This window comes from Balaenoptera physalus (genome assembly GCF_965194825.1).
Source record: "Balaenoptera physalus genome assembly, chromosome: 6".
Lineage (NCBI taxonomy): Eukaryota > Metazoa > Chordata > Mammalia > Artiodactyla > Balaenopteridae > Balaenoptera > Balaenoptera physalus.
The window spans coordinates 56,180,860-56,208,657 of NC_138885.1; the positions used below are offsets into that span (position 1 = coordinate 56,180,860).

Genomic DNA, 27,798 nt, shown 5'->3' on the forward strand with positions numbered 1-27,798 from the left:
AGAATTGAGAGGACATTGAAAAGCCATGTCATTGAGAATTGAGAGGACATTGGTTAGAGGGCTGAAGGTACATTTGTAACAATCTCCTTTCTGATGTTCTGGCTCTTTGTAATAACAGCAGAAACTAGGAGGGTTTTGGTTTCATTTAGGGGGCTTAATTTGCTGGAGTTGAACATTAAGAATTTTAGTGGTCTTCCTTTTAGGTGACTCCTCTAGAGTGTGAGAGAGCTGGTTTGCCAGATTAACTAAATCTAGAGTGAACACAATTACCCATTCCATCCTATTTAGTGGGCTGATCCAGGTTCAACCCACTAAAAAACATAGAGTTAAAACAACTCTTGGTTTAACATAGAGTTAAAACAACTCCTTGGTGAAACAACATCTGAAGGAAGACCAGAATTTTCTTTAAAAATAATCTGAAGTTGATTGTAATAGTAATGAACAGATCCATCAGAATTTTGTGTATAAGTCTGAATTTTGTTCCAATCAATAGGCTTTGGAAAAGCCCTAGGAATTGCCCTATGAAGACACCTAGCAATTTCCTGAGCCTGGTCATATAATAAGTTAGTGGGTGGGTCTCTGGTTGTAATTCTAGAGATCTTTTAAGATTTTCCCAATTAGCATTTTTCATCCAATGCTGAACCTGGCCTTCGCTGACAAGTATATAAACTAGCTGATATGTCAGAGAAACCCAGTTGATAAATTTGACTGACTATATTAAATCCCTCAGCAAATCTGTGAGAATCTTCATTTACTCTGGGAAAATCTTTGACTATGGCTGGCAGTTCACCTTTAATCCAGGGAGTATAAGAAATTAAGGGTTTAGCCTCTGGATCCTCAAAAGGCTTAATTTTAAGGGACAAGTTCAGAGGAAAAGGGAGTGGAGAGTTTCAGAGAAAAAGGGAACTTCAGCGAGAGAATTAGTATGGGGGAACTGAGGGTGTAGAGGAGCTGTATATGGCACAGAAGGAAAGGAGGAAGATAGCACCAGAGGCAAGGCCTGAGATAAAGAAGCCAAAGAAGAAGAGCATGAGGCTTAGGAAGCCATTTTATCTTTCTTTCTTTGTCTGCCTCAGTAAAACTTAAAGTCCTATTTTGCAGAGAGGCAGTTTTAGGCTCTTGACAACATTTGGAAGCCTCAAATTACCAATTGAAATATGCATTCCATTCAGTTTTGGAAATTTTAGAGCTATGGTTGTCCAATTCAGCTTTAAGAAAAGTTAAGTTTGGGGATATCAAAAGTTCCTCATAATGGCCATTGATACTATAAATTGCCTTTGATTGGGTCAATCCATTTAGTTAGAAATGTGCCTGAGGAAGAATCGTGGTTTTCAAACAAAAATTGGCCAGGGTCCCTGTAAGAGGGGTACCCTCAAAATATTTAGATAACTGGGATCCCATTTCTTGGAGGGTTTTCTCTAGAGTAAGAGAAAAATTTTCAAGCAGCTCCAATAGCTGAAATAGCTTAAACAGCCCAAATAACCTGCAGGCCTAATACCAGCCAGTTCTAAGGGAACAGTCTGGTCCCAGAGGAGCCAGGCCAAAAGCTGCTCAGCACAGTTCCAATAGAACAGCCCCTATTCGAAATGGAATTGGGCCAAAGGCTGAACCGGCACAGTTCCAATGAAACATCCCCTGTTCCTGAAGAAATGGGCCAAAGGCTAGCCAGTTCCAGGAGGAACAGCTCCTGTTCCAAAAGGAATGGGCCGAAGGCTAGCCAGTTCCAGCTGGAACAGTCTGATTTCAAAATCATACCAAAGTGCCAAATGAATACTCGCATACAGAACAAGGCCTTAACCAGAAAGGAAGAAACCTTAAAATAGATCCTGAATAAAACCTGGAGAGCTTCAAAATGCAAAGTGGATGGAAGCTCAGACCCAGGAGAAAGACTAACCCTCAAAATCCAGGGTTGATGAGAAAAGCAGTGAGCAAAAAGGGCTCAGTGTTGGTACCACACCTGTTTGCTCACCAGCCTCAGAGTTGTTGGGGGTTTTCTGGGGATCCTTATAAGGGCCATCAAATTGTTGACCTAAAACAAATAGACTGCCAGTTATTTCTCTAGCAAAACAAAACAAAACAAGGGGGGTTGTTATTCAGGATCTGCAAAGAATTTCAATTTGGGATCAGCAAGCATAACAACGTGCAAGCCCCCTGCAAAAATGGAGAGAAGAACTCTTCTAGAGGGGGAAAGGGAGTTGGGAGGGCCATAGTAACCAAACAGTCCATGGCTTTTCATTGGCTGAATTGTGACAGCCTCTCACTGGATGAGCTCTTGCCAGGAAAGAAGAGGAAGTCTTTCTTCTTCCTACTGGGCTCTGCTATTGTCTTGGGGCATGTGGCTCCCCCATCTGGTCTCCCAACTCTATTTACATGAGGTTTCCATTTATTAATTTTTTTTTAATATAAATTTATTTATTTATTTATTTATTTTTGGCTGTGTTGGGTCTTCGTTTCTGTGTGAGGGCTTTCTCTAGTTGCGGCGAGCAGGGGCCACTCTTCATCGCGGTGCACGGGCCTCTCACTATCGCGGCCTCTCTTGTGCTCTCTGGAGCACAGGCTCCAGACGCGCAGGCTCAGTAGTTGTGGCTCACGGGCCCAGTTGCTCCACGGCATGTGAGATCTTCCCAGACCAGGGCTCGAACCCGTGTCCCCTGCATTGGCAGGCAGATTCTCAACCACTGCGCCACCAGGGAAGCCCTCCCATATATTAATTTTTTACACTTTAAGAAGAGATAAATAATTCTACCTCTCCTTCCAATTCTCTGTTCTTCCTTCTATCTCCCTCCCCCTGATTCTATTGTAGTGGTTGTTAACATATCTTTTATTCTCTAACCATAGTTAAGTGTTAAACAATTTGCCTAAAGATTGATTCTAAAAAACTTTTTTAAAACCACATTTTAAAAACCTTTACATAGTTATAGCTATTTAAATATTTCTCACTCTAGAGTCAAGTAGTGTGCATAGGTTACATTTTCTTCTCTCTGGCTCTAGTATCATGACTCCTATGGCATTCAGAAAACAACGTTCTTCCAGAATGGTAGCGTAAGGAACTCTAAGGACCCTCTCGCTGGTGAAACAACTTTACTGGTGAAAATCATTTTAGAAAGCAATAATAGATAGTCTCTGGAAGTTGTTTTAAGAGCAGATAGCACTTATATGTGGAATCTAAAAAAAATGGTACAATGAACATATTTACAAAACAGAAACAGACTCACAGACTTCAAAAACATACTTATGTGGACTTCCCTGGTGGTGCAGTGGTTAAGACTCTGTGCTCCCAGTGTGGGGGGCCTGGGTTTGATCCCTGGTCCAGGAACTAGATCCCACACGCATGCCGCAACTAGGAGTTCGCATGCAGCAACTAAGGAGCTGGTGAGCCACAACAAAGGAGCCCATGTGCCACAACTAAGAAGTCAGCAAGCCACAACTAAGGAGTCCGCGAGCTGCAACTAAGGAGGCCACCTGCCACAACTAAGACCCAATGCAACAAATTAATTAATTAATTAACTAAAAAAAAAAAATCTCCCTGCCCTACCTCACACCTGAAGTTCCTTTAATAGGAAACTACATTAAAAAAAAAAAAAGAAAGAAAAGAAAGAAAACAAACTTATGGTTACCAAAGGGAAAGGTAGGGGGGAGGGATAAATTAGGAGTTTGGAATTAACATATACACACTACTGTATATAAAATAATCAACAAGGACCTATTGTATAGCACAGGGAACTCTACTCAATCCAGTATTCTGTAATAACCTATATGGGAAAAGAATCTGAAAAAGAACAGATATATGTATATGTATAACTAAATCACTTTGCTGTACACCTGAAACTAACACAACATTGTAAATCAACTATACTCCTGTATAAAATAAAAATTAAAATAAATTTTTTAAAAAATGGAAGTTTTGGTGAAAAGCAATTAAGAGGAGGTAGGTAGCTTTATGAGAGACACAGGCTAAACAATAGGCCAGCTACTATACCAGAGAGAACCAGGAAAAGAGACAGCTAAGGATAGTCCTCTTGGAGCTAGAAGAACCTCAAACAATGACCTCAACTCCAAAGGAGCTAGAGTTTAATTGCATCATACCACCAGAGCATTTTATGCCCCAGGTTTCTGTCAAAAACAATAGCGCAATCAGCGAACAATTAATGGAGCCTAATAACTGAATGTGTGTTAAGCTGTACAGCAACCACTAAGAAAATAACTAAAAATATGTATAGTGAAGAATAAAAACCCAACAGTGTTCTTAACATCATGATAAAATGAATTTTCTTTTTCAACATTTCATGAGCTGCTCAAAATCATTATATATTTCAGTTTTCTTCCTCTTTGGAACATGTCTTTCTTGTAAAGCCTTTTATTTTTCCTGGAATTGCTGACTGCCTTCTTTTTCTCTGGGCTTCTGTGCTTGAATGTCCTCAAGCTTCCCCAAGAATTCAATAATTCTATCCTGTTAACTCTTTATTAAAAGTTTAAGTGTCAAGTACAGCAGATGTTGCACAGCAGATCTCCAGAACTTTTTCATAGTGCATAACTAAAACTCTATACCCATTGAACAGCAACTCCCCATTTCTCTATTCCCATCCCTGGAAACCACAATTCTACTTTCTGTTTCTATAAGTTTTACTATTTTAGATACCTCATATAAGTGGAATCATGCAGTATTTGTCCTTCTATTTCACTTTGCACAATATCCTTAATGTTTGTCCATGTTGTAGCATATGACAGAATTTCCTTCTTTTTTTAAATGGCTGAATAATATTCCATTGTATGTATATATTATACTTTTTAAAATTCACTCATCTGTTGATGGACATTTAGATTGTTTCCACTTCTTGGCTCATTGTGAACAATACTGCAATGAACGTGGGAATGCAATATCTCTTCAAGATCCGGTTCTCTTTGGATCCAGAAATGGGATTGCTGGATCATGTAGTAGCTCTATTTTTATTTTTTGGAGGAACCTATAGAGTGTTTTCCATAGTGGTTGCACCATTTTACATTTCTAACAACCGTGCACAAGGGTTCCAGTTTCTCCACATTCTCACCAACACTTCTTATTTTCTGTTGTTTTGATTTGTTTCATTTATAATGGTCATCCTAACAGGTGTGAGATGATACTTCATTGTAGTTTCAATTTGCATTTCCCTGATGATTAGTGATGTCAAAAATCTTTTCATAGACTTGTTGACCATGTGTAGATGTTCTTTGGAGAAATGTCTATTTAGGTCCTTTGTCCATTTTTATTTTTATTTATTTATATTTTTTATTTTTCTTTGTCCATTTTTTTTTTTGACTATTACAGAAGTTTATTTAACAAAAAAGTTCAGTAAGAAAATGTACACGACCCAATTTTCATTGTAGTAAAATGTGGAGAGGGGACATGTGGAAGCAGTTGATTTCTCTGAAGACAGCCATTGTTCATACTCGTTCCAAAGCTTCTAACATGATGATACTATTTCCTCGTATTACCACCATTCCAATATTGTTCTGTTGCCCACTAGTTGCCATCTCCACACATTCATCTATCACAAGATTCATAAAGGGATCAAATCCCCTCAATATTCCTTGGACATGTCTGCCACCATTTAATTTCAATGATAACTTCTTGTCCATAAATTTCTTCAACTAGGGAGGGTGAGCTTTGCTCATGATGTCTACTCGAGGAGCTCAAAGATGCCTCCAAATGGAATTCGAGTCGTCCCTCTCTTTGTCCATTTCTAAATTGAGTGATTTGTTTTATTGCTATTGAGTTGTAGCAACTCCTTATATATTTTGGATATTAATGTCTTATCAGATATAGTTTACATGTATTTCCTCCCATTCCACAGGTTGCCTTTTCACTCTGCTTATTTTTTCCTTGGCTATGTAGAAGCTTTTTAGTTTAATGTAGTCCCACTGTCTATTTTTGCATTTATTACCTGTGTTTTGATGTCATATCCAAGAAATCATTGCTAAGACCAATGTAATAAAGCTTTCTCCCTGTTTTCTTCTAGAAATTTTATAGATTTAGGTCTAATGTTTAAGTCTTTTATTTATTTTGAATTGATTTCTGTGTATGGTGTCAGATAAGGGTTCAATTTTATTCTTTTGCTTGTGGATATCCAATTTTCCCAGCATCATTTGTTGAAGAGACTTCAACGTTTCCCCATTGTGTAGTTTTGCCATTCTTGTTGAAGGTCTTTTGACTGCATCGGTGAGGGTTTATTTCTGGGTTCTCTATTCTGTTCTATTGGTCTATATATCTGTCTTTGTTCTAGTACCATACTGTTTTTTATTACTCTAGCTTTGTAATATGTTTTAAAATTAGGAAGTGTGAGGCTTCCAACTTTATTCTTTTTTTCTCAAGATTATTTTGACTATTCAGGATCCTTCATGGTTCCATATGAATTTTAGGATTATTTTTTCTATTTCTATAAAAAATGTCATTGGGATTTTGGTAGCGATTGCACTGAATTTGTAGATCACTTCAGGTAATATGGGTATTTTTAACAATATTAAGTCTTCCAATTCATGAACATATTTATTTCTTTCCATTTATTTGTGTCCTCTCATTTCTTTCAGCAATGTTTTATAGTTTTAAGTGTACAAGTCTTTCACATCTTTGGTTAAGTTTATTTCTAAGTATTTTATTCTTACTGATGCTATTGTAAATTGGGTTGTTTCCTTAATTTCCTTTTTAGATTGCACATTGCTAGTTTATAGAAACTCAACTGAGTTTTTTTTTTTTTAAACAAATTAACTAATGTGTCTTTTTTTTAAAAGTGAGTTTATTTATTTATTTTTAATTAATTAATTTATTTTATTTATGGCTGTGTTGGGTCTTCGTTTCTCTGCAAGGGCTTTCTCTAGTTGTGGCAAGCGGGGGCCACTCTTCATCGCGGTGTGCGGGCCTCTCACTATCGCGGCCTCTCTTGTTGCGGAGCACAGGCTCCAGATGCGTACACTCAGTAATTGTGGCTCATGGGCCCAGTTGTTTCGTGGCATGTGGGATCTTCCCAGACCAGGGCTCGAACCCATGTCCCCTGCATTGGCAGGCAGATTGTCAACCACTGCGCCACCAGGGAAGCCCTCAGCTGAGTTTTTTAATGTTGATTTTTATCCTGCAACTTTGTTGAATTCATTTATTACTTCTAACAATTTTTTTATGTATGGAATTTTTAGAGTTTTCTTTGTATTAGATTATGTCATCTGCAAGCAGAGATAATTTTACTTCTTCCTTTCCAATTTGGATGCTTTTTTTTCCTTACCTAATTGCTCTAGTAGGACTTCCAGTACTATTTTGAATTGAAATGGCAGGAGTGAGAATCCTTGTCTTGTTCTTTATCTTAGAGGAAAAGCTTCTGGTTTTCCCCCAGTGATTCTGATGTTAGCTGTGGGCTTGTCATATATGACTTTTACTATGTTGAGATAATTCCCTTCTATTCCTAGTGTGATGAGTGTTTTTATTGTGAAAGGGTGTTGAATTTGTCAAATGCTTTTTGTGCATCTATTGAGTTGATCATGTGATTGTATCCTTTGTTCCATTAATGTGGTGTATCACAATGATTGATATTTGTGATATTTGAACCATTCTTGTGTTCCACAGATAAATCCTACTTGGTTATGATGTATGATCCTTTTAATGTATTGTTGAATTTAGCTTGTTATTATTTTGTTGAGGATTTTTGCATCTATATTCATTAAGAATATTGTTTTTTAGTTTTCTTTTGATGTCTTTTTCTGGTTTTGGTATCAGGGTAATTCTGGCTTCATAAAATGAGTTTGGAAACGTTCCCTCCTCTTCAATTTTTTGGAAGAGTTTTAGAAGGATTGGCATCAGTTCTTTAAATGTGTGGTAGAATTTGCCAGTGAAACCATCTGGTCATGGGCTTTTCTTTGTTGGGAAGTTTTTGATTACTGATTCAAACTCCTTACTAGCTATAGGTCTGTTCAGAATTTCTATTGCTTCATGATTCATTCTTGATAAATTGCATGTTTCTAGGAATTTATCCATTTCTTCCAGGCTATCCAATTTGTTGGCTTGGAATTGCTCATAGTAATCTCTTATAATCCTTTAATGTCTGTGACATTAGTTGTAATGTCTCCTCTTTCATTTATAATTTTGAGTCTTTATTTTTTTATTAGTCTAGCTAAAAGTTTGTCAATTTGTTGGTTTTTTGAAAAAACCAACTCAGTTTCATTGATCTCTACTATTGTTTTTCTAGTCTCTGTTTCACTTATTTATGCTCTGATGACTATTATTTCCTTCCTTCTGCTAGCTTTGGGCTTTGTTTTTCTTTTTCTAGTTCTTTGTGCTTTAAAGTTAAGTTGTTTATTTGAGAATTTTCATCTTTTTAATATAGGCAATTATTGCTATAAACTTTCCTCTTAGTACTGCTTTTGCTGCATCCTATAAGTTTTAGTATATTGTTTTTGTTTTCATTTGTCTTAAGATATTTTCTAATTTCTCTTTTGATATCTTCTTTGGTCCATTGGTTGTTCAAGGATATGTTGCTTAATTTCCATGCATTTGTGAATTTTTTAGTTTTCCTTCTGTTATTGATTTCTAGTTTCATCGCACTGTGGTTGGAAAGTATACTTAGTATGATTTCAGTCTTCTTACATTTGTTAAGACTAGTTTTGTGACCTAACATGTGATCTCTTGTGGAGAATGTTTTGTGTGTGTTTGAGAACACTGTGTATTCTGCTGCTAGTGGGTGAAATGTTCTGTATATGCTATTAGGTTCATTTGGTCTATGGTGTTGTTCAAGTCCTCTGTTTCCTTATTCATCTTCTATCTGGATTCTATCCATTATTTAAAGTGAGGTATTGAAATATCCTAATATAATTGTGTTACTATCTATCTTTCCCTTCACTTCTGTCAATGTTTCCTTCATATATTTGGGTGCTCTGCTGTTAGGTGCGTATATCTTTTTAATTGTTATATCTTCCTGGTTAATTGACCCTTTTAGCCTTATATAATGTCCTTCCTTGTCTCTTTTGACAGTTTTTGACTTAAAGTCTATTTGTCTGATATGATTATGGCCTACCCTGACACCTGCTCTCTTTTGGTTACCATTTGCATATAATATTTTTTTCTATACTTTAACTTTCACTCTATGTGTGTTCCTAAATCAAAAGTCTCTTCTAGACAGCATATAGTTGGATCTTTTTTTTATCCATTTAGTCATTCTATGTCTTTTGATTGGGGAGTAAAATCCACTTACATTTAAGTATTTATTTATAGAGAAAAAACTTACTATTGCCATTTTGTTTGTTGTTTTCTGTCTGTTTTGTAACATTTTTGTCACCCGCCCCCTTTCCTCTCTTTTTTACTTCCTTTGTGTTTTGTTGTTTTTGTTTTTGTTTTTTTTTTTTTTTTGGTAGTGATATGTTTTGATTCCTTTCTTATTTTCTTTTGTGGATGTTCTACACAAAAATGTACTTTCTTTTTGGTTACCATGGGGCTTACATAAAACATCTTATATTTACAACAATCTATTTTAAGCTGATAAAACTTAACTTCAATTGCATACAAATACTCTTCACTTTTACTCCCCCCTCCTTACACTTCTTATGTTATTGATGTCAAAAATTACATCCTTTTATATTGTATATCCATAAACATATTTTTATAGTAATAGTGTTGAAAAATACTTTTGTCCTTCAACTTCTATACCAGAATTAAAAGTGATTTATGTACCACCATTACAGTATTTTGTATTTGTCTATATACTTACCTTTATTAGCAAGCTTTATACTTTCATATGTTTTTGTGTTGCTGTTCAGCGTCCTTTTGTTTGAACTTGAAGGATTCCCTTTAGCATTTCTTGTAAGGCAGATAAAGTGGTGATGAACTCCTTCAGCTTTATTTTTAAAACCTGGGAAGGTTTTATTTCTCCTTCATTTTTAAAGTCCCCCTTTTTTTACCAGATATAGTATTCTTGGTTGGAAGTTTTCCCTTTTAGCACTTTGAATATGTCATACCACTGCCTTCTGGCCTGTAGAGTTCCTGCTGAAAAATCCACTGGTAGTATTATGGAACTTCTCTTGCACATGGTGATTCACTTTTCTCTTGCTGCTGTTGAAATTTTCTCTGTATTTGACTTTTAACAGTTTGATTATAATGTGTCTTAGTGTGGATTCCTTTGGATTCACAATGGTTGGAATTCATTGGGTTTCTTAAATATGGATGTCATTTCCTTCCCCATTTTTGGGAAGTTTTTGGGGCACTATTTCTTTAAATAATCTTTCTGTCCCTTATTCTCTTTCTTCTTCTTCCAGGGCTCCCATGATGCATATATTGTTTTGCTTATGATATCCCATGTGTTCCTCAGGCTTTCTTCACTCTTTTTCATTCTGTTTTTCATTTTGTTCTTCTGACTGAATAATTTCAAGTGACCCGTCCTCAAGTTCACTGATTCTTTCTTCTGCTTAATTGAGTCTGACATTGAACCCCTCTACTGAATTCTTTAGTTCAATTATTGTATTCTTTAGCTCCAAAATGTCTATTTTGTTCTTGTTTAATATTTTCTATCTTTTTGTTGATATTTTCATTTTGTTTATACATCATTTTCTTGATCTCATAGAGTATCATTATAATGGTTATTTTAATTCTGTTAGGTAATTTATATACCTCTATTTCTTTAAGATAAGTTTCTGATTTATTTTATTCCTTTGTATGGACCATGTTGCCCTGTTTCTTCATGTGTCCCATAACTTTGTTTTAGGATTGGCATATTTGAAATAACAGCCACCTTTCATAGCCTTAGGGACTAGCTCTTTGTGCAGAAGACTCTTATTAATCAGCTTGACTAGAGATTCTGGGGGCCTCTGTAACCCTTTCTTGGAGGGAAGGGGATGCAAATTCTCTGAGCCTCTGTGCGCAATCTCTCAATTAGTGTTGCTGGTTTCTTTTTCCAGGGGCTCATAATCTTTTGCACCCTCTGAGAACAAGGGATAGCAGAGAACCTTGCTACTGCAAGTTCTATGGTTTTACAGTAGCAAGATTCTCTGCTATCCCTTGTTCTCAGAGGCCTCCAGATATCTACCATATGATGAGTCCCCATCAGCATCCCAGGTTAGGTAAGACAGATACCAGTCCCTTGGGCACTCTTCCAAAAAGCTTGAACATCAGAAATATGCTTCTTTCACTCCTTCCAGAGGGAAAAGCCTCAAGTTGTTCACCTGCCCCTAATTGCACTGAGCCATCCTATTCCCTGAAAGCCATTTTATCCACTCGTCTTTGTTCTCAGTGGCACCTGGGCGTCCAAACTACAACAGTTCTGTCAGTGCTCTGAATTAGACAAGACAAATACCAATCCCTCAGTAGCCCTCTGAAGAGCTGGAATGTCAGATGCAGCCTCTATTTTCTCTTCACCCTCAGTGTAAAAAGTGTAAGCCAGGGTATTCTCTACCACTGCTGAGCTGTGCCAGCTTAGAGGAGGGGCTGATGCAGTTAAAGTGAAATTGCTCTTCTTACCCATTTGAATGTGGCTGTTCACAGCTTTGCACTCAGGTACTGTAACATCTTAACTGGATTCTGGAATTCTCATCACAGTATTTTGGTCCATATATTGTTGTTAAATTGAGGTTTCTATGGGGGAAGGAGCACTGGGACTTTCCATTCAGCCATCTTGTGATGTCACTTCTTCCCTGGTTCACTCTTGGGCTCTACCATACATTTGTCATTCTGAGAGTTTTTTCACTGCTTTCTTAGGTTGGAAACACTCTTTCCCTCATCCCATATCTTCCTTTTTTATTTATAAGTTTGCTTTCTAATTAAGGATGCATGCACAAAAAACTAAAATCTACAAAGAATAAAATTTTTTTCATTCTTTCTTATATTTGATTTGATGATTTGGCTCAATATAGACCTCTAGGTTCAAAATAATTTTGCCTCACAATGTCGATGGTATTGCTGAGAGAAAAGTCTGATGCCATTCTATGAAGAAGTATGTATGTAGGCATGTAGCAGTTGGGGGTGGATTTCTGGAGTCAAATGTTATATAGTCAAATTCTAAACTAATTCCCATGTTTTCAGCTCCACCTCTTACTCTATTTCTTTGTTGAGTATGAACTCTTCTCTTAGTCAGACCCTTTTTGGGATTCTACTCGGCAGGCCAGGTCCTTCCTTTACCGCAGTTGGAAGGATATATATATATCTCTCCTATATAAATTTATAAATTTTATATGTATATAAATTTATGTTTATATGTAAATATTTCTATTTTTTTAAGTTAGTCATTAGGAGCGGACTGCCTAGGTTTAAATTCTGGCTCTGATGTTTCTAGCTGTGTAACCTTGGCCACATCACTCGTGCCTTGATATTATCATGTGATTAATACAACCTATTTTAAGGATTAAATATAAAAGTACTATTATTGTTAGTATTACTCTTCTGTTCTGCTTTTCCAAACATCCTGCTTTCATATGCTTTTCATATTCCATTTGTTTACAGCTCTCTTTTGTTGATGTTTCCCCTCATGTTTCTTTTTATATTATTTCTTTGCTTAATGAATTCTAGGTAATGAGAAAATAAACATGTGTGTTCAGTCCTCTTTCTTAAGCTAGAAGCCAAATCTGATTTTTAATTTTAGAAAATATTCAATGATTTAATGGTTTTAGTGTTATTTTTTAATAATTTAAGATATTTTTAAATGAAATTACTCTCTCTCTCTTCATATATTATCTTTACCATATTTGCCTAGTGATCTAATGACCTAGGATCAAAATTAAACAGGAATTTTCTTTCTTTTGATAGATTCTTAGTGATAGTAGCAAAACTGTTTTAATGCTGGTCAGAATTTAATTCTCTTTAAAGCACTGGAAGCAAAATAAAGAGTAGCAGCATGTTAGAGAAAAGCCTAGTGGTTTTTTTGTATTACATCAATTGAAAGTTAACAGTTTTATTATATCTTATGAAAAACTGAAAAATGAACCAGAAAATAATGATGAGAACCATGATGATGATAGCAGCTACAATTTCAAAACTGCATAAATGTATACCAGGCACTTAATATATATCATGTTACTTATTCTTCATAATAGCTCTACAAGGTAAGCATTTCAGTCCACATTTTATTTATGAGGAAACCAAGATTTAGAGTGCTTAAATAATTTGCCCCTGGCCACACAGCTAGTAAAGGACAAAGCTTTCTGACACAAAGGCCTTTCTGACACATAATCCTGTGTTCTGGGATTATGTACAACTAATCTGGGACTTGAGAACCTATAGATTTGAATAAATTGCATTAATGAATGATTATTACTGCATCTCAAGGGACTGTTTCCCTTTTGCTGTGTTTCCTCCCTCTGATACCATGGTGGTCACTGTAGCTGCTCATAGTAGCTAATACTTCCATGTCTCATTCCCTTAAAATCCTCATCAACAACTTTCTCATTGGAATCCTCTGTTTTTTTAGAGGCCTAGCCCCAAGTAAGCCCAGGTGGGAAATACTCTAACATCTCTTAGTGAGAGCAGGAACATACCTGTCTGTATTGCCCAAGTCAAGGAGAGTTTCTTGTAATAATAGACACTCAGTACACTTTGAAAAATGAATGAGTGGTGGTAAAAAAAAAGAACAGACTAAAATTCCTGATGTAAAAGACAGAAGAGAGACTGTTGCTTAGGCAGAGGAATTTATCAAGTAGAGACTGTAATATATTTTCCTATAGAAATAATGGCAGTTGGGTTCTACAGTTCAATTAATATCACTAAAACAGTAGTCCAACTAATATTCAAGTTATGTAGTATATATGTGGCTTAATCTGGGAACCCAACCACTATTTTTATAAAATGCTTCTATAAGAAAATGCTCTCTGAAAGGCAAATAATAGACTTATGAATGAATTTTTGAAACAAACAATTTGTAAATTGAAGTTAACATCGAAGACAATTAACTTGTTGATAATCTTTGCTTTTGTCTTCTCATTTACTTACAAAGTTATAAAGAACATGAGATCAAAAGCTGTTTTTTATTACATAATAGTACCACTTTGCCCAACTTTTTCCTATTCTCTCTGCTCTTACCCCACCCAGCATTCATCATGTTACCTTATATGTAGTAGCTACTCAAAAATCTTTTGCATACTGATTGTTTGATTTTTAATAGAACTATCAGTCATCACAAAGAAAGTATATCCTGAGATACCTAGGGTTCTTGCTTCAACCTAGCTTTAATTTTAAATTACATTACAAAATTCTAAATGATCTCTAAAATATGAATTATAAACTCCAATTTTAATTGATATGGTTATACAGTATTAATAAAAATAAGTAAATTATAATACATTTGTATGTTTATCATTTTTTCCCACCTGACTTATAATTTAGAGGCAAATGGTTGTTGTACAGTCTAGAAAGCATCTTGGTTTAAAAGGCCTCAAAAGCCCTGTGTTCTAACCTACACTTTAAAAAATTTCCTCTGATGGGGACAGAGAGGGAATGACCTCTCATTCCAGGAAACATTAGAAGTGATCTAATGTCCTAGCAATATATCTATCCTTCTGTCTGAAAACAGTGTGTTTGTTTGGAGTTTAGGATGACCTACCTACTTATCTCTCAGATGGAGGAAGGTTGTGACTGGGGAAGAAGGACCCATCACACATTTGTTTTAAGTATGGTGACAAAAAGATACTTCACAAAAGACACTGTTTTGCCTTTGCAGGTGTAACTGTGTGGAACCACATAATCCTAGCAATGATACATTGAAGGAATGGAGGGAGTCCAATATTTCTGCCTCTGACATAATTTGGGAGAACCTAACTGTGTCGGTAAGTGAAACATTGAAAAATAAGTCATGGACTTCCCTGGTGGCGCAGTGGTTAAGAATCCGCCTGCCAATGCAGGGTACACGGGTTTGAGCCCTGATCCGGGAAGATCCCACAGGCCATGGAGCAACTAAGCCCATGTGCTACAACTACTGAGCCTGCGCTCTAGAGCTCACAAGCCACAACTACTGAGCCCACACGCCTAGAGTCCATGCTCTGCAACAAGAGAAGCCACTGCAATAAGAAGCCCGCACACCACAACCCGCTTGCCGCAACTAGAGAAAGCCCGCATGCAGCAACAAAGACCCAACGCAGCCATAAATAAATAAATTAATTAATTAATTAAAAAAAAGAAAAATAGGTCATACCTTGAATCTTATTACTATAAGGGCTTTTATTGACATTTTGAATGAATTATTGCCACTAAGTGTTTTAAACAAATACTATTATAAAAGTGATGGTTTTGATTTCATTCATTTCAAGTATGCATAAGTATACTGCGGTTTTCTTTCATTATTAAGTTTTTCCAGTAGTTATTAGGCCTGAGTTACTCCGAAAGCACACATATATGGCATAATGTGACTAGATTAGCTGAAAGCACATTAAATAAGAGTAGTGTTGACCTAAATGAAACCGTATGGCAGAACTAAGTCAGCCTTCTGTGTAAAGAACCCAGAATGCTTTTACTTTACTCTGTAATACTGCTCCAACTGTTCAGGATATGTTAAGGGGGAGGGGATGTTTGTAAATATTTTAGTGTAAATATTGAACTTTTTGGAAAAACAAAAGTCACTTTTCTTAATAAAATTCTGGCACCTCCCTCAGGAAGATTTTCTTACTTCCATTTTCTCCTTATCCTCCATTCAAGAAAGAGAATGGCAACATATTTTTCACCTATCAAAGTTAAATCTTATACCTTTAAAAATATTTTTGGCTTTCCTCTTTTTTTGTGGTATCTTTTTTCCCCCTCATAGCTGAATTTCTCAATTCTTCTTAGTCTCTTGCAATATTTGTGCACCTCCTTTTCCATCTACATTTGCATCCTTTACTTCTGGTCAATCAAATCTCATAATTGGAAAAATCGAAAGTGTTCTGGTTTTAATAAGTATTAAAATCTGAGTCATTCTAGTTTCTTCTCTATTCTTTCCAGTTACAAACATTACAATCCAAAGCTTCTGCCACTTTATCTACCCGTATAAGCTCAAATCCCATTATAACCATGCACATAAAACTATATAAATTCTAGTTCATTTTATGAAAAACATATCATTTAGTAAGTGAGCCAGTTAGTGACACATAGAAATCTTTTTTGTTATACAAATATTATAAAACTCTAAACATGATTCTTGTAAGAGCACTTGACCTATTGCCTATTTTCTCAATTTTCCTCATTAAATATTTTCTTTCAGAATCAAAATCAAATTACTTACCTTCTGTTTAAAATTCGATCTTGACCTATATTTTACTACCTTTCCTCTTATGCTAGTCATTTGCTCTAAAATAAGCCTTCACTTACTTTTGTTGTTTTCTTCTGTTATAGTTAACATTTATTCTGTCCTATTTTTCCTTAGAAAAAATAACATTACCAAACTGTTTCCTTTCAGAGAGCCATTTAACTTGATCAATAAAAGAAATGATGAGCTGAACAAGAAAGAATGCTACAGTTATTCAGAATTTAGACATGGGATTGTGGTTGATCCATTCAGCAGTGCATCTTCCATTTATATTTCCCTTTTGTAAACTATAAAGATATTATGTCTTGAGTCCCCTGCTTTTGTCCCTCATCTGGTGTCCCCTACAATGCAGTAACCCAATAATCTCATCTCTAAATTATTTAACATGATAATTTACTCTGTGTTTTATAGTCTTGAATAATTTAATATTAAATAATAATATTCATTCCATGTAGTAGCAAACCCTGAATCATAACTTTCGAAGAGACTCATAGCATAATTGATCTAGCTAGCCATGAGTTAATTTTAAATATTAGAAGTTTTAGGGTCAAGCAGAGTACAGTGAAAAATATTTTGCAATCAAAGCAAATCTAGCACTGTGGTTTTTTTCTTTAAGTTCTGTACTAGGAGTTAACATTCTGGTAGAAATTTTCATATTATTTTTCATTAGTTAAAAGCAGTTTTTGCAATAGGTAATTGCTAATCTTGACCAGAAATAGCATTTATCACCAAAGGGAATGCTACATAATGAAAAAATCTTACAATTTTTAAGTCAATGAGGGCCATAAAATTGTTTTGTCTTAATTGTTATTCTGAGTTTTCTTTCCTCAGAATAACCATTAGTATCACCAAAAACATTGTATTAATAAAGCACTGTGCTAATGGCTATTATAACTAGTTTTGTAAAAATAGTCATGTAATATTTACTTTGTATATTATTCACGTGATAATTTTTAATTGAATTGTTACGTATCTCATAAATTGTAATTTATACCTTGCTAACTCAGCAAGGGCAAAGAACTTTAGCTTTCTTTGATTCTCCCAAACAGCTGTATGCATAGTAAGTGTTCAATAAATATTTAATGATTATTTTGAAAAATAGTCTCAAATCACAAATTTACTATTTAATGTAAATGTCTTGTTTTGGTTTATTTTGTTTTCCAGCTTTATTGAGGTATAATTGACAAATAAAAATTGTGTATATTTAAGGTATACAATATGATGTTTCGGTGTATGTATACGACGTGAATGATTACCGCAATCAAGCTAATTAACGTATCCATCACCTCACATAGTTACCTTTTTTTTTTTGGTGAAAACAATTAAGATCTATTCTCTCAGCAAATTTCAATTATTTAATGCAATATTATTAACCATAGTCACCGTGTTATACATTAGATCTTCATAATTTATTCATCCTGGATAACTGAAACTTTGTACCCTTCGACCAATTTTCCCCATTTTTCCCCCTCTCCCCAGCCATTGGTAACCATCATTCTACTCTCTGCTTCTGAGTTTGACTTTTTTAGATTCCACATGTAAGTTAAATCATACAGTGTTTGTCTTTCTGTGTCTGGCTTATATCAGTCAGCATAATGTCCTCCAGATTCATCCATGTTGTTGCAATGGCAGGATTTCCTTCCTTTTTAAGGGAATGATATTCCGTTATATATTTATACTACATTTTTTTAATCCATTCATCCATTGACAGACATCTAGGTTATTTCCATATCTTGGCTATTGTGAATAATGCCTAATTCAAGTGTTTTATAGCAAGCTAGAATACTTAGATTTCTATGTTTATATATATTTTTAGCAGTATCTCAAAATCTGTCATTATAAAGGAATTCCTAGGCGAGGTTTAAAATATTCACAAGCAATTAACTAGCAATTGGTTAAGAAATGTTTCAGTGCCAGAATTACATATTTAGCTTATATATAAGTAAGGGGCAGGACACTAATGCCAACTTTAATTTCTTATTTTATCAAACTTATTTTTTACCAATTTATAACACTGCTGAAACTTAGAACGTGTTGAAGAATAATTACTAGAAATGAGTTTGTCAACAAGCATTTTTTCATTTTTGTAAGTGAAACCATATGTGAGACTCAAAATAAGAGAACAGGATTTGGATTTAGTTTTCTCTTCCAAATCTCAGGACTTGTTTTGTGTGTGTGTGTGTGTGTGTGTGTGTGTGTGTGTGTGTGTGTGTGTTAAAGGTACAGTTAGTATAAACCAGAAAATAAATGTAGAATTTAGTAGTTCACAATTTTTCCTTTTTAAATAGCATACTGTCCCCCTAAAAGGAAGAAAAAATAAATACGCTTTTCAAATTTGCTTTGACTTAAAGTAACTAGGCAAGCTATTGGCAAAGTATTATAGCTTGTAAGACAGTTAAATGATCCTTTAAATGGTGTCTGTGTTCCTAAGAATTGAGAACAAGACCCAGCCAAGTCCAAGACTTGGAGGACTTTTATATCTGCACAAAAGACTGATCACAAATATTTAGATAATGTGTTTACAACAGAGCTTCTAGCTCCTCTTTGTATTTATCCATTTTTCTTAACCATTACTTTGCTTAGTAATTGCTATACTAGTATCTCTGGACAAGGGGCAAGAGATGGGACTAAAAAATTCAAGGATTCATTTTTGCTACTTTATCTATTTTAACAGAGTTTTGAGAGACGGAAAATTAAAGCTATAATTAAGGCCTGGGGGATTTTTCTTTGGTTTTTCAATTAGCCAAGTCATTGTGCTCTATATTAACATAGATAATTGGAATTCAACTTTAGCAAAGAATGTAGCATTTGCAGTTAGATTAGAAAAGGGAATGGAATCGTTTTAGATAATTATAAAGTATGCAAACAATATTTCTCAAGAATCCTAGCCTTAGGGGTAGCTGCCCCAAGTAGATTTTACTAGTTTGTTTTTGGATAACCATGTAACAATCTGTGATTTAGTCTAGAATCTTTTGAAGGTATTTGTTTCCTGCTATACAAGGACTCCAGGGCCTGAAGCTTTGTTCATTGGACAGTCTCTGTTGGTGATCAGTCCGTCAGTCCATATTTTTCTCTAAGATCTTTAAGTATATGGCACAATTCAGTTTCTGTTCAGGTCCAGATATCTCAAGTACTAACAAGGTCACTGGATCACTTAAACCATTCTTTTCTCTGTTTTGAAATAAAAAATTAAAATTTAGTGTTCTAATCTTTAAATTAAAAGAGTAAAAAGCAAAACGTTTTTAAAAAGTTTTAATTTCAAAATATTAATGTTTAAAATGCTCTTTTTTTCCTCCAAGAAAGGAAATTTTTTTGACTTTGCTGCCACCTCATGGCTAAGGCAGCAATTAGAAATGATCCTTCAGAGGCTTATAAAATATGTACCAGGAAAAAAAAGAAAAGACCATGAAGAAGTCATAGTAAATATGAACTTTGCATTGCTCCTATACTAACTTTTTCTCTTTTGTTCTATAATTTAAATTTGAGCCCCATCTTTGACTTTCAGTTTCACTCCAGTAATAATGTATCATAGTTTTTTGTTGCTTTTCTCACCTTTCTTGGGAGCTTTTGGACTAGATAATTCTACAAAATCATTGTTCTTCTTTAATAATATTCCCACCAAAGGCATCATGTCTGTATCACAACTCTGCTGCCACCCAGCAGCGGTGAGCCCACAGCCAGTTACTTAACTTCTCTACACCTCAGTTTCCTCAGACATGAAATAGAAATAATAACAACTACCTATTTTAGAGGGTTGGTGTGAAAATTCATTAAGATGGTGATTGATAAATCAGTTAGTTGTATAGATTTAAACTTAATTTGAAAAGGCAAGAATTTTAGAAATGGTTCATATTGCTCACTACCTATGCAAATAGGAGCCATAACTGAACAACTTCAGCAACTCAACTGCAAGTGATCTTAAGATGTTAGTTTTCTGAAAGAAACGTGTCCACCTTTTTTTTCTTAAAAGCTCCATTTGTTTTACTTCCTCTGGCAGGAATGCAAATCATTGCATGGAGAGTATGTTGGACGAGCCTGTGGCCACAAGCACCCATATGTTCCAGATGTTCTATTTTGGTCAGTGATCCTGTTCTTTTCCACAGTTACTCTGTCAGCCACACTGAAGCAGTTCAAGACTAGCCGCTATTTTCCAACCAAGGTACTTAGACTACAATTTTTCTGATCAAAATGTGAACCAACATAAAGCATGCTATGGAGTCATGTGTGTTTTAGGACAAAAGAAAGAGCTATCGCTGTCGTTAAAGGAGCCACTAAAAGGTTTCTGTGTGATTGAGCTGCCAGATTAGGACTGGGCATGGTGAGGGGAGGTAAGAGAAAGCATTTTGTGATACAGTGCTAGGAGTACACATTCCCTCCAGGCTTATCTCCTAACTTCAAATCCCAGAGATAAACTCCCACTTTCCCACTTTCATTTTTGGAACTCAGAAGCACACACTGCATTACTGATTGTCACTTTCTTGCCCAGCGAACAGTGGGAGCTATTCCAGCCTGACAGACACCTCATAGGAGCCACCGTTACATTCTGTAATTGGGAAAGCCCTGCAAGACTCATTGGAACACTACCCTCTTTTTCATTTTTAAAGTGTCAGTCCCTCCGCCTAACCCACCACGTTTGCATCTGCATATTTGGAAAGGAAAGTAAACAGAGAAACAGCTTAGTTCAATATTTAACACTGCAAAGTAACACCTATAAGGTCTGACTCAGCCAAAAAAGAAGGAAGGAAGGAAGGGAGGGAGGGAGGGAGGGAGGGAGGAAGGAAGGAGAAAAGAAAAAGAAAGAAGAGAAACAAGAAAACAAGCTTTTTAGGGATGAGCTAAAAATTGTGATGGAAATTCTACTCTGGGAAAATGTTTGAAGAACTGTTGTTTGAGAGAAACTTCTGTTTTTCTTCCCTCTTCCTTCCCTAAGGTGGAAGATTCATTTCTTTCCCCCCAAAGCTTAATTTGATTAACATAGAATTATTTTTTTTGTATCAAACTCCTGCATTTTGTATGTGTTTGTATGTGCGTCATAAAGGCAGCCTAATAAAAGGCAGATCTTGTTGATTATTGTTTAAGAATTTTTCTCAATGAAGGCTTTATAAAAGAGAAATGGCTTTAAAAACTGGCTTACATAGAATAACTTTTAAATTTGCTTACTCTGTTGTGCACATTACCTGCTGCCATACTTGTAGCTCAGATAAACTAACTAAAATATTATGCTTCTTCAATAAAAATAGATAATTTTATTTTATGGTATTTCAGGTTTATCATATTAAAATGTTACCTACGTGAGAAAGAGTACTAAAATATAGCGAAATTCTAGCCATGCAACCTTATTCTGTGAGATAAATATTCACATACTGGAATTCATAATAAACTTAGATTTTTATCAGCACTGCTGATGTAGTGCTATTGTATCACGCAAGATTCCCATAATAAACTTAGATTTTAAATAAATACTGAAAACAGCACAATCACCATTGTAGCTATTCCATAATGCCTCATTTTGAAAATGTTGAGTGTGTATTCATCCTAATGACAGAGATACATAAATATAAATATGACAAGAGTTAGTAGTAATATTATAGTCTGCATAAAATATAATATTATGATATTATGTCATAAAGTGTTTATAAAGTGTGATTCTAGATTACGTGCCTGAGTATTCTTCACTGTTTATAGTTCCTTCAAGTGACAAGTGTTTTCATTATGTTTAGGTTCGATCCATAGTGAGCGACTTTGCTGTCTTTCTTACGATTCTGTGTATGGTTTTAATTGACTATGCCATTGGGATCCCATCTCCAAAACTACAAGTACCAAGTGTTTTCAAGGTGAAGTTATCATAGGATTTACTATCATCTCTCCATCTCTGTAGGTCTAATTTTTATTCAGATGATGGCTATAACCCTAGTACTTGGGATTTTCATGAAAATATAAAGAATATAGATTAATATAACAGTAAATAAAATGCCCAGAGCATGACTAAAACTTTGGCCTAATATTAAAAAAATAGAAATCGCAGTAATAGAAACCTAGAGGCGGCTTGAAAAAATTTTCTGTCAATTATTCCAGTGGGAATATCTATATTCTTAAACGATAAGGAAGCATTTTGAAAGTCAGGGTAATGCACAGTGGATAGGGCTTGAAAACAGATAAAATTAGGTCTGGAATAGAGTTCAGACCATGTTACTAACTATGCAACCTTGGGCCAGTTACTTAACCTCTCTGAGCCTGTTTTCTCACCTATCAAAAAGAGCTAGGGACTTCCTCAAAGAATTGTCAAAATGATTTTCTTTGGGACTCATGTCAGGCACCAGCCATGTTTGAACCTTTCCCTGAACCCATGATGTGACCAAACGTCTTTTTGACGTTTTTACATAGTGACCTGGATACACATCTAAAATAAGAGTTATACACAGTGGTCAATGTGATACTTGTAAATGTAAATAAATTTGCCAATCATAAATGATAAATATTAATATGATTTTATTTAATATAGGTATTGATTGAGAACACACATTTGTGAGTCAGTCTGTCAGAGTTGAAATCCGATCTCCACCACTTACTAGCTTTGGGACCTTGAAAAATTTACTGAACCTCTCTATGCCTCAGTTTCCTTATCTGTATCTTCTTTAGACTGTTGTGAAGAAAAAAATGAGTTAAAATATTTAAAGCACTTAGAATAGTGTCTGGTACCTTATAAATGCTTTGTGAATATTATTATTATTAAATATATAATTCACTTGGCATATCAGTTTATAATTAGGGCTTTCCTGGTATTATCTGTAAGACTTAATTTGATTAGGTATTCATTAATCCAGTTAATAACTGTGCATTCTTTAATTTTTCACAGCCCACAAGAGATGATCGTGGCTGGTTTGTTACACCTTTAGGTCCAAATCCATGGTGGACAGTAATAGCTGCTATTATTCCAGCTTTACTTTGTACTATTCTAATTTTTATGGACCAACAGATTACAGCCGTCATCATCAACAGAAAAGAGCATAAGCTAAAGGTATATTTTAACATCCATTTTCATGTAAATCATTGTGATTCAACTGATGTCAACTGATGTTTATTATACTTTGTATTCTATAGTCATTTGCATAGTGAAATATTAAAATATTTTCAGATTCATAATTTTATTTTCTATATTCATGGTACTTTGTCTTACGATAAGTTTAAAATTAATTAATTAATTATTAATTAATTAATTTGTTTATAGCACTTGGCTGAGCTCTGAACTCTGGAACCCTACCTCCAGGACTTAAAATTTAAAAACATTGCCAAAGTTCTAGCTTTCTTTACCATGTTTAACACATTGTAATGAAATAGTCTATTTCGGTGAAGTGTAGCTTTTACCAATTTGTCTTACGTCTGGGATTCTTCTATTTCTCTATTTGACCCTAAGTATGTCTATTAGATTGCATTCATTTTGGAACAAATTACATCTTCAAATAATTCTCATTTTCTTTAGTCGTTCCTCCATCTATAATGTCTAGGACATCAAAACCCAGTCATAAATGTTACAGTTTGTGACATCTTTGTTGAGCTTTAGTGCAGATTTTAATGACTTTCTTTTACAAAGAGAATAAATATGAATGTATCTTATTTATTATATTCTGACCCTGCCATTTTGCAACTGTGAATAATTAGCTGTTCACTGGTGTGCAACTTGTCTGAGATGTGTAATGTGAGCACTGTCATTTATAGGAATGTGTTAACTAAAATCAAAAAAATCATTGAATGGTTAAAAGTACTCTGAATCAAACCTTACAAAAACAGAACAGGCACAATCTTGTTTTTTCTGGTATCATGGGATAATTGCCAGCTATCTTCACATACTCTTTAAACTCTAGGAAAAGTTTCATTGTCAGAGCAACAGAAATCATACTTTATAGAATTTTTAAGTATGTTTGTTAGAAAGATTTAAAAATCAGATTGATTGAACTATTTGATGGGAAGTAGTAATGACATAAGTATAAGAAAGCACAGTTATTTGTAATAAATCTTACTGAAAAGGAATTTTGTCTATTATATTGGGGAGAATGTGTGTCTCTCTTAAAATAAAGAGCATTCTTTATTCTCTTTGTAGAAAGTAACTTAAGCATGCTCAAAACCTTTTTTAAAATGAGTTCATATTCACTTCTTGTTTTTGTCAAAAAATTTTTTGATTATTAAAGATGTATTCTACGAAAATATCACATGAAGTCTTAGGAACTAGACCAGTGATGTGCTGGTACATGTTTAACAGCCAGTCCTCTGTGTATAAAAAGAAATACCCTGATTTATAATGTTTGCCGATTTTCATGATATGAATACTCCCATCGTGGCCCATTTCAAGCTACCGAAGTGACATCAATAGGCAGGAAAAAGTTTGAAAATTAAACAGTTGGTTCTTATAAGTCTGTATGAGCTGGCTCCAAAATACTGCTGAACTACATTATTCAATATTAGAAACTTTGAATCATTTACAGCTCTCAAAACAAGAAATTCAGATTTCCAAATTAGTGGTCAACTTATTTAATATCAATCATTCAAAAATATTATTTGCTTTTAAAATATCAGCCTTCTGCAAAAGCAAATACCACCACAACTTAATTATTAAAGTTATGTAGTTGATTAAGTAGATCTATAAAACCGGTGTTAAGAACTTAATGTTGAATGCTGTTAGTCTGCTGCTCTCTAAGAAGTAGGAAAACATTTTTCCTAGACACCAGTTTATTTTTTAAAACTGAAAACATCTCTATTTTTCCCATTTCTGTTTTTATTATATACTGAAATATGTATTTTCATACTACATATGTTGCTTGTTGTTTTTACATAAGAGCATTATAATGGTAATTATCCAATGCCAACAATATAAATATAAATCTGCATTATCATTTTTAATGGCAGTATATATATTTCCTTGTATGACACATGGTTTAAAATGAACTAAAAGACTCCTGTTTTAGAAAGAAAGTAAGCTATGTAATCATTGTTTCCCTTTCAAAGGAAGTTGGGTTTGTTTTTTTTTTTTGGCTTTTATAATTAGACAGAAATATCACTGATTTCACTGAGAAATTTTCCTTGTAAAATTTTTTTCTAAATATTAGTGGAATCATTAAAACAGAATGTGGAAGTAAATGAAGAATTGCCCAGGGTGATGTTACCTTTTTGGCTGTCCTGTATGCTTGCTGTTTCCAGATCTCTCCACCTTATAAATCACGTACTGCTTGCTCCTTGTTCTTCATGAGCCTATGGTAGGCCCTTGACATTCACAGACTTTCCAAAGCTCCAGATCAACAAATATACTATATTTACCTCCCCTTTACATATCGTATAGAATAGCTAAAATATAATAAAACATTCTTTAAGTGGTCCTTTCAAGTATCTGCATTTATAAAATTAAATGTAGAACTAAAGCATTTAATATTTTTGTCACTGAAACAAACTTGAGACTACATAATTAAACTATATTACATTATTTGTACATTACTTTTTATTGTACAAATGGCTATGTAATCAAAAGATTCATATTTTACCCCTTAATAGCCTGGATTTAGTAAACAGCAAATCCAGCTTAATCATAAACTTTGCTACATTGCCACAAGCAGAAGAGTTAGTCTTTTCTTGGCCACTATGAGTTTGAACATCCCATTCTCTTCCTTGGATATGGATATTTGCAAAGTAAGTTCCTTCCAGTGAAGACATATTTTATCTACACTGAACACTTTTTTTTTTTGGCCTTTAACCCTTGTCTTCTCTAAGCTTCACTACAGTGTGGTCTGCTGCTACTGATTTTCCTGTTAATAACAGCAAAAAATCACTTTCTCAGAATGTTCTTTACTCAGAGTAATGGTTTGTTCCATAGCCGCTCTCCCGCCTGTTGCTTCCCTGAAGTGTTTGCACAGTCTCTGGCTTTAACTTGAACCACATTGTCACAAAAAGACACATGTTTCTTGACTATATCCCCAGAGCACAAGTTAACCACGTTTTCAGCTTTTACTTATTTTCTTTTCTCCCTTGAAAACCCTTTTTTGCCTTGGTTGGAGCATTCCCTGAGATAGTTTAATGAATGATGATTTCTAGCTTCTGTGTCAAGCAGCTGGTAGAGGCCACATCATGTATCTAAGTCCACATCACATATCCGAGTCACCTAGAAATTCATCATTTCATTCTTTATCTCTCCCAAACTTATATTTTAGATCTTTTCACTTTTTCTTCACTTCCATTACCAAATCCAGTAGTTGGTTTTCTTCTAGAGGATTTTTTCCTGCCATTAAAGATCTCTTTATCATTTTGTGAGTGTTACTGCATACGTAATAAAGCTGTGTTGAGCTGAAGAGTCTAGCCCCAACTCACAGGCTAAGTGACTAACTCCTCCCTCAGAATGAAGAATTTCAAGATTAGCAAAACTCTAACTCACTGCACCTCATGATCCTTTGGGTCACTCAAAAGTATCAGAAGTTGCAAATGTAAAAACTTGAGAATGCAGATTTCATCTGTATTGTATACAGACGTAAATTCATACTCTCTCTAGCATTTCTCATTTGTTTGTTTCTTCCCTAGAGAAGTGGAATAAGCATTGGTTAACTGAATCCCTTTGAAAAACATTAAAAATATCCACTTTTTAAAAAAAGTACATTCTCTAAAAGTGGATAGATAGATATTATCTTTCAGAAAAGAAAGTTTCTGTTAAGATACAACGGTGGGCTTTTCTACATGTTTCTGTAGACAGTTCAGGCTTCTTTTGACATCATTTTTAATAAACAGCAATACAATTCCAGATCACTTGAGTAAATGGATGCATTTGCAACATTCATTTGGCACTACATTCTCTTGATGATTATGGCATTTGATATGTTCTTTTTTGCCCTCTTTGTCAGCCTGGTTCTTCATGTCAATCTATAGTCTTTTATGTGGTTAACTTGACAGATGCAGGAAATTGCTGCCAAGCTTTGAGACGAATTTTTTCAGCAGTGGCATCTGGGTATCAGATGGTCCTCTTGGCTGGCCTCTTGTCTTGCTGCATGTTGGTTTTAGTGGGGTCTGGTGCAGCATCACCTGTTGCTATGCTCCCTTTTCCTCCCATATGTCCATTTCCCGTGATTCATGGATGAATGTGAGAATAGAAGCTCTGGTTCTGTCTTTATTTCAGAAAAAAAATCTACAGAAATATGTTAGAAGGTGCACAGTTCTCTCTCTGACAAAGGGATACTTCCCTTTGGCTGGCATGCCTATCAGCTAATAATATAGTTACAAAGACCATGTTTTTGAAGACATTTTAAATGAAAGGCAAGAAGAAGGATAATGATTAATTAGTGGAAGTGCCAGAACTGCTTTATATCCTTTGATTCACATTAAATTAAGATGCTCCCATTGTTGTATAACATAATCAGGGGGAAATTGTATTTTTGTTTTTATTATCTACTTGGTCTTTACAAAGCTAGCTTTCTAAGTTTAAAAAGGAAATTATTCCCTCGGAAAGCATTATTTTGTCTGCTTCCTGCAATCTAGAATCCCACTGTTTACATTTGTATCATATTTTTAAAACACTAAGACAAGAGCTGTAGGAAATTGCTCTCACGAAGAAGGCCTTCCT

The 27,798-nt window shown here is 34.8% G+C and overlaps 1 protein-coding gene and 1 pseudogene across 12 annotated transcripts in view; one reads left to right on the forward strand and one right to left on the reverse strand.

The window, feature by feature from the left end:
• Positions 1-27,798, forward strand: part of SLC4A10 (solute carrier family 4 member 10) — a 475,347-nt gene that overhangs the window by 419,357 nt on the left and 28,192 nt on the right. For all 11 annotated transcript variants that reach the window (XM_082464954.1, XM_082464953.1, XM_082464958.1 and 8 more), the window contains 4 exons: positions 14,652-14,757; positions 20,206-20,367; positions 21,929-22,042; positions 23,065-23,226. In XM_082464954.1, coding sequence (XP_082321080.1) covers positions 14,652-14,757; positions 20,206-20,367; positions 21,929-22,042; positions 23,065-23,226 — 544 coding nt within the window. The remainder of the gene's footprint in view (positions 1-14,651; positions 14,758-20,205; positions 20,368-21,928; positions 22,043-23,064; positions 23,227-27,798) is intronic.
• Positions 5,284-5,702, reverse strand: LOC309662414 (small nuclear ribonucleoprotein G pseudogene; annotated as a pseudogene). The gene has a single exon. The product of its transcript is annotated as a small nuclear ribonucleoprotein G pseudogene (transcript).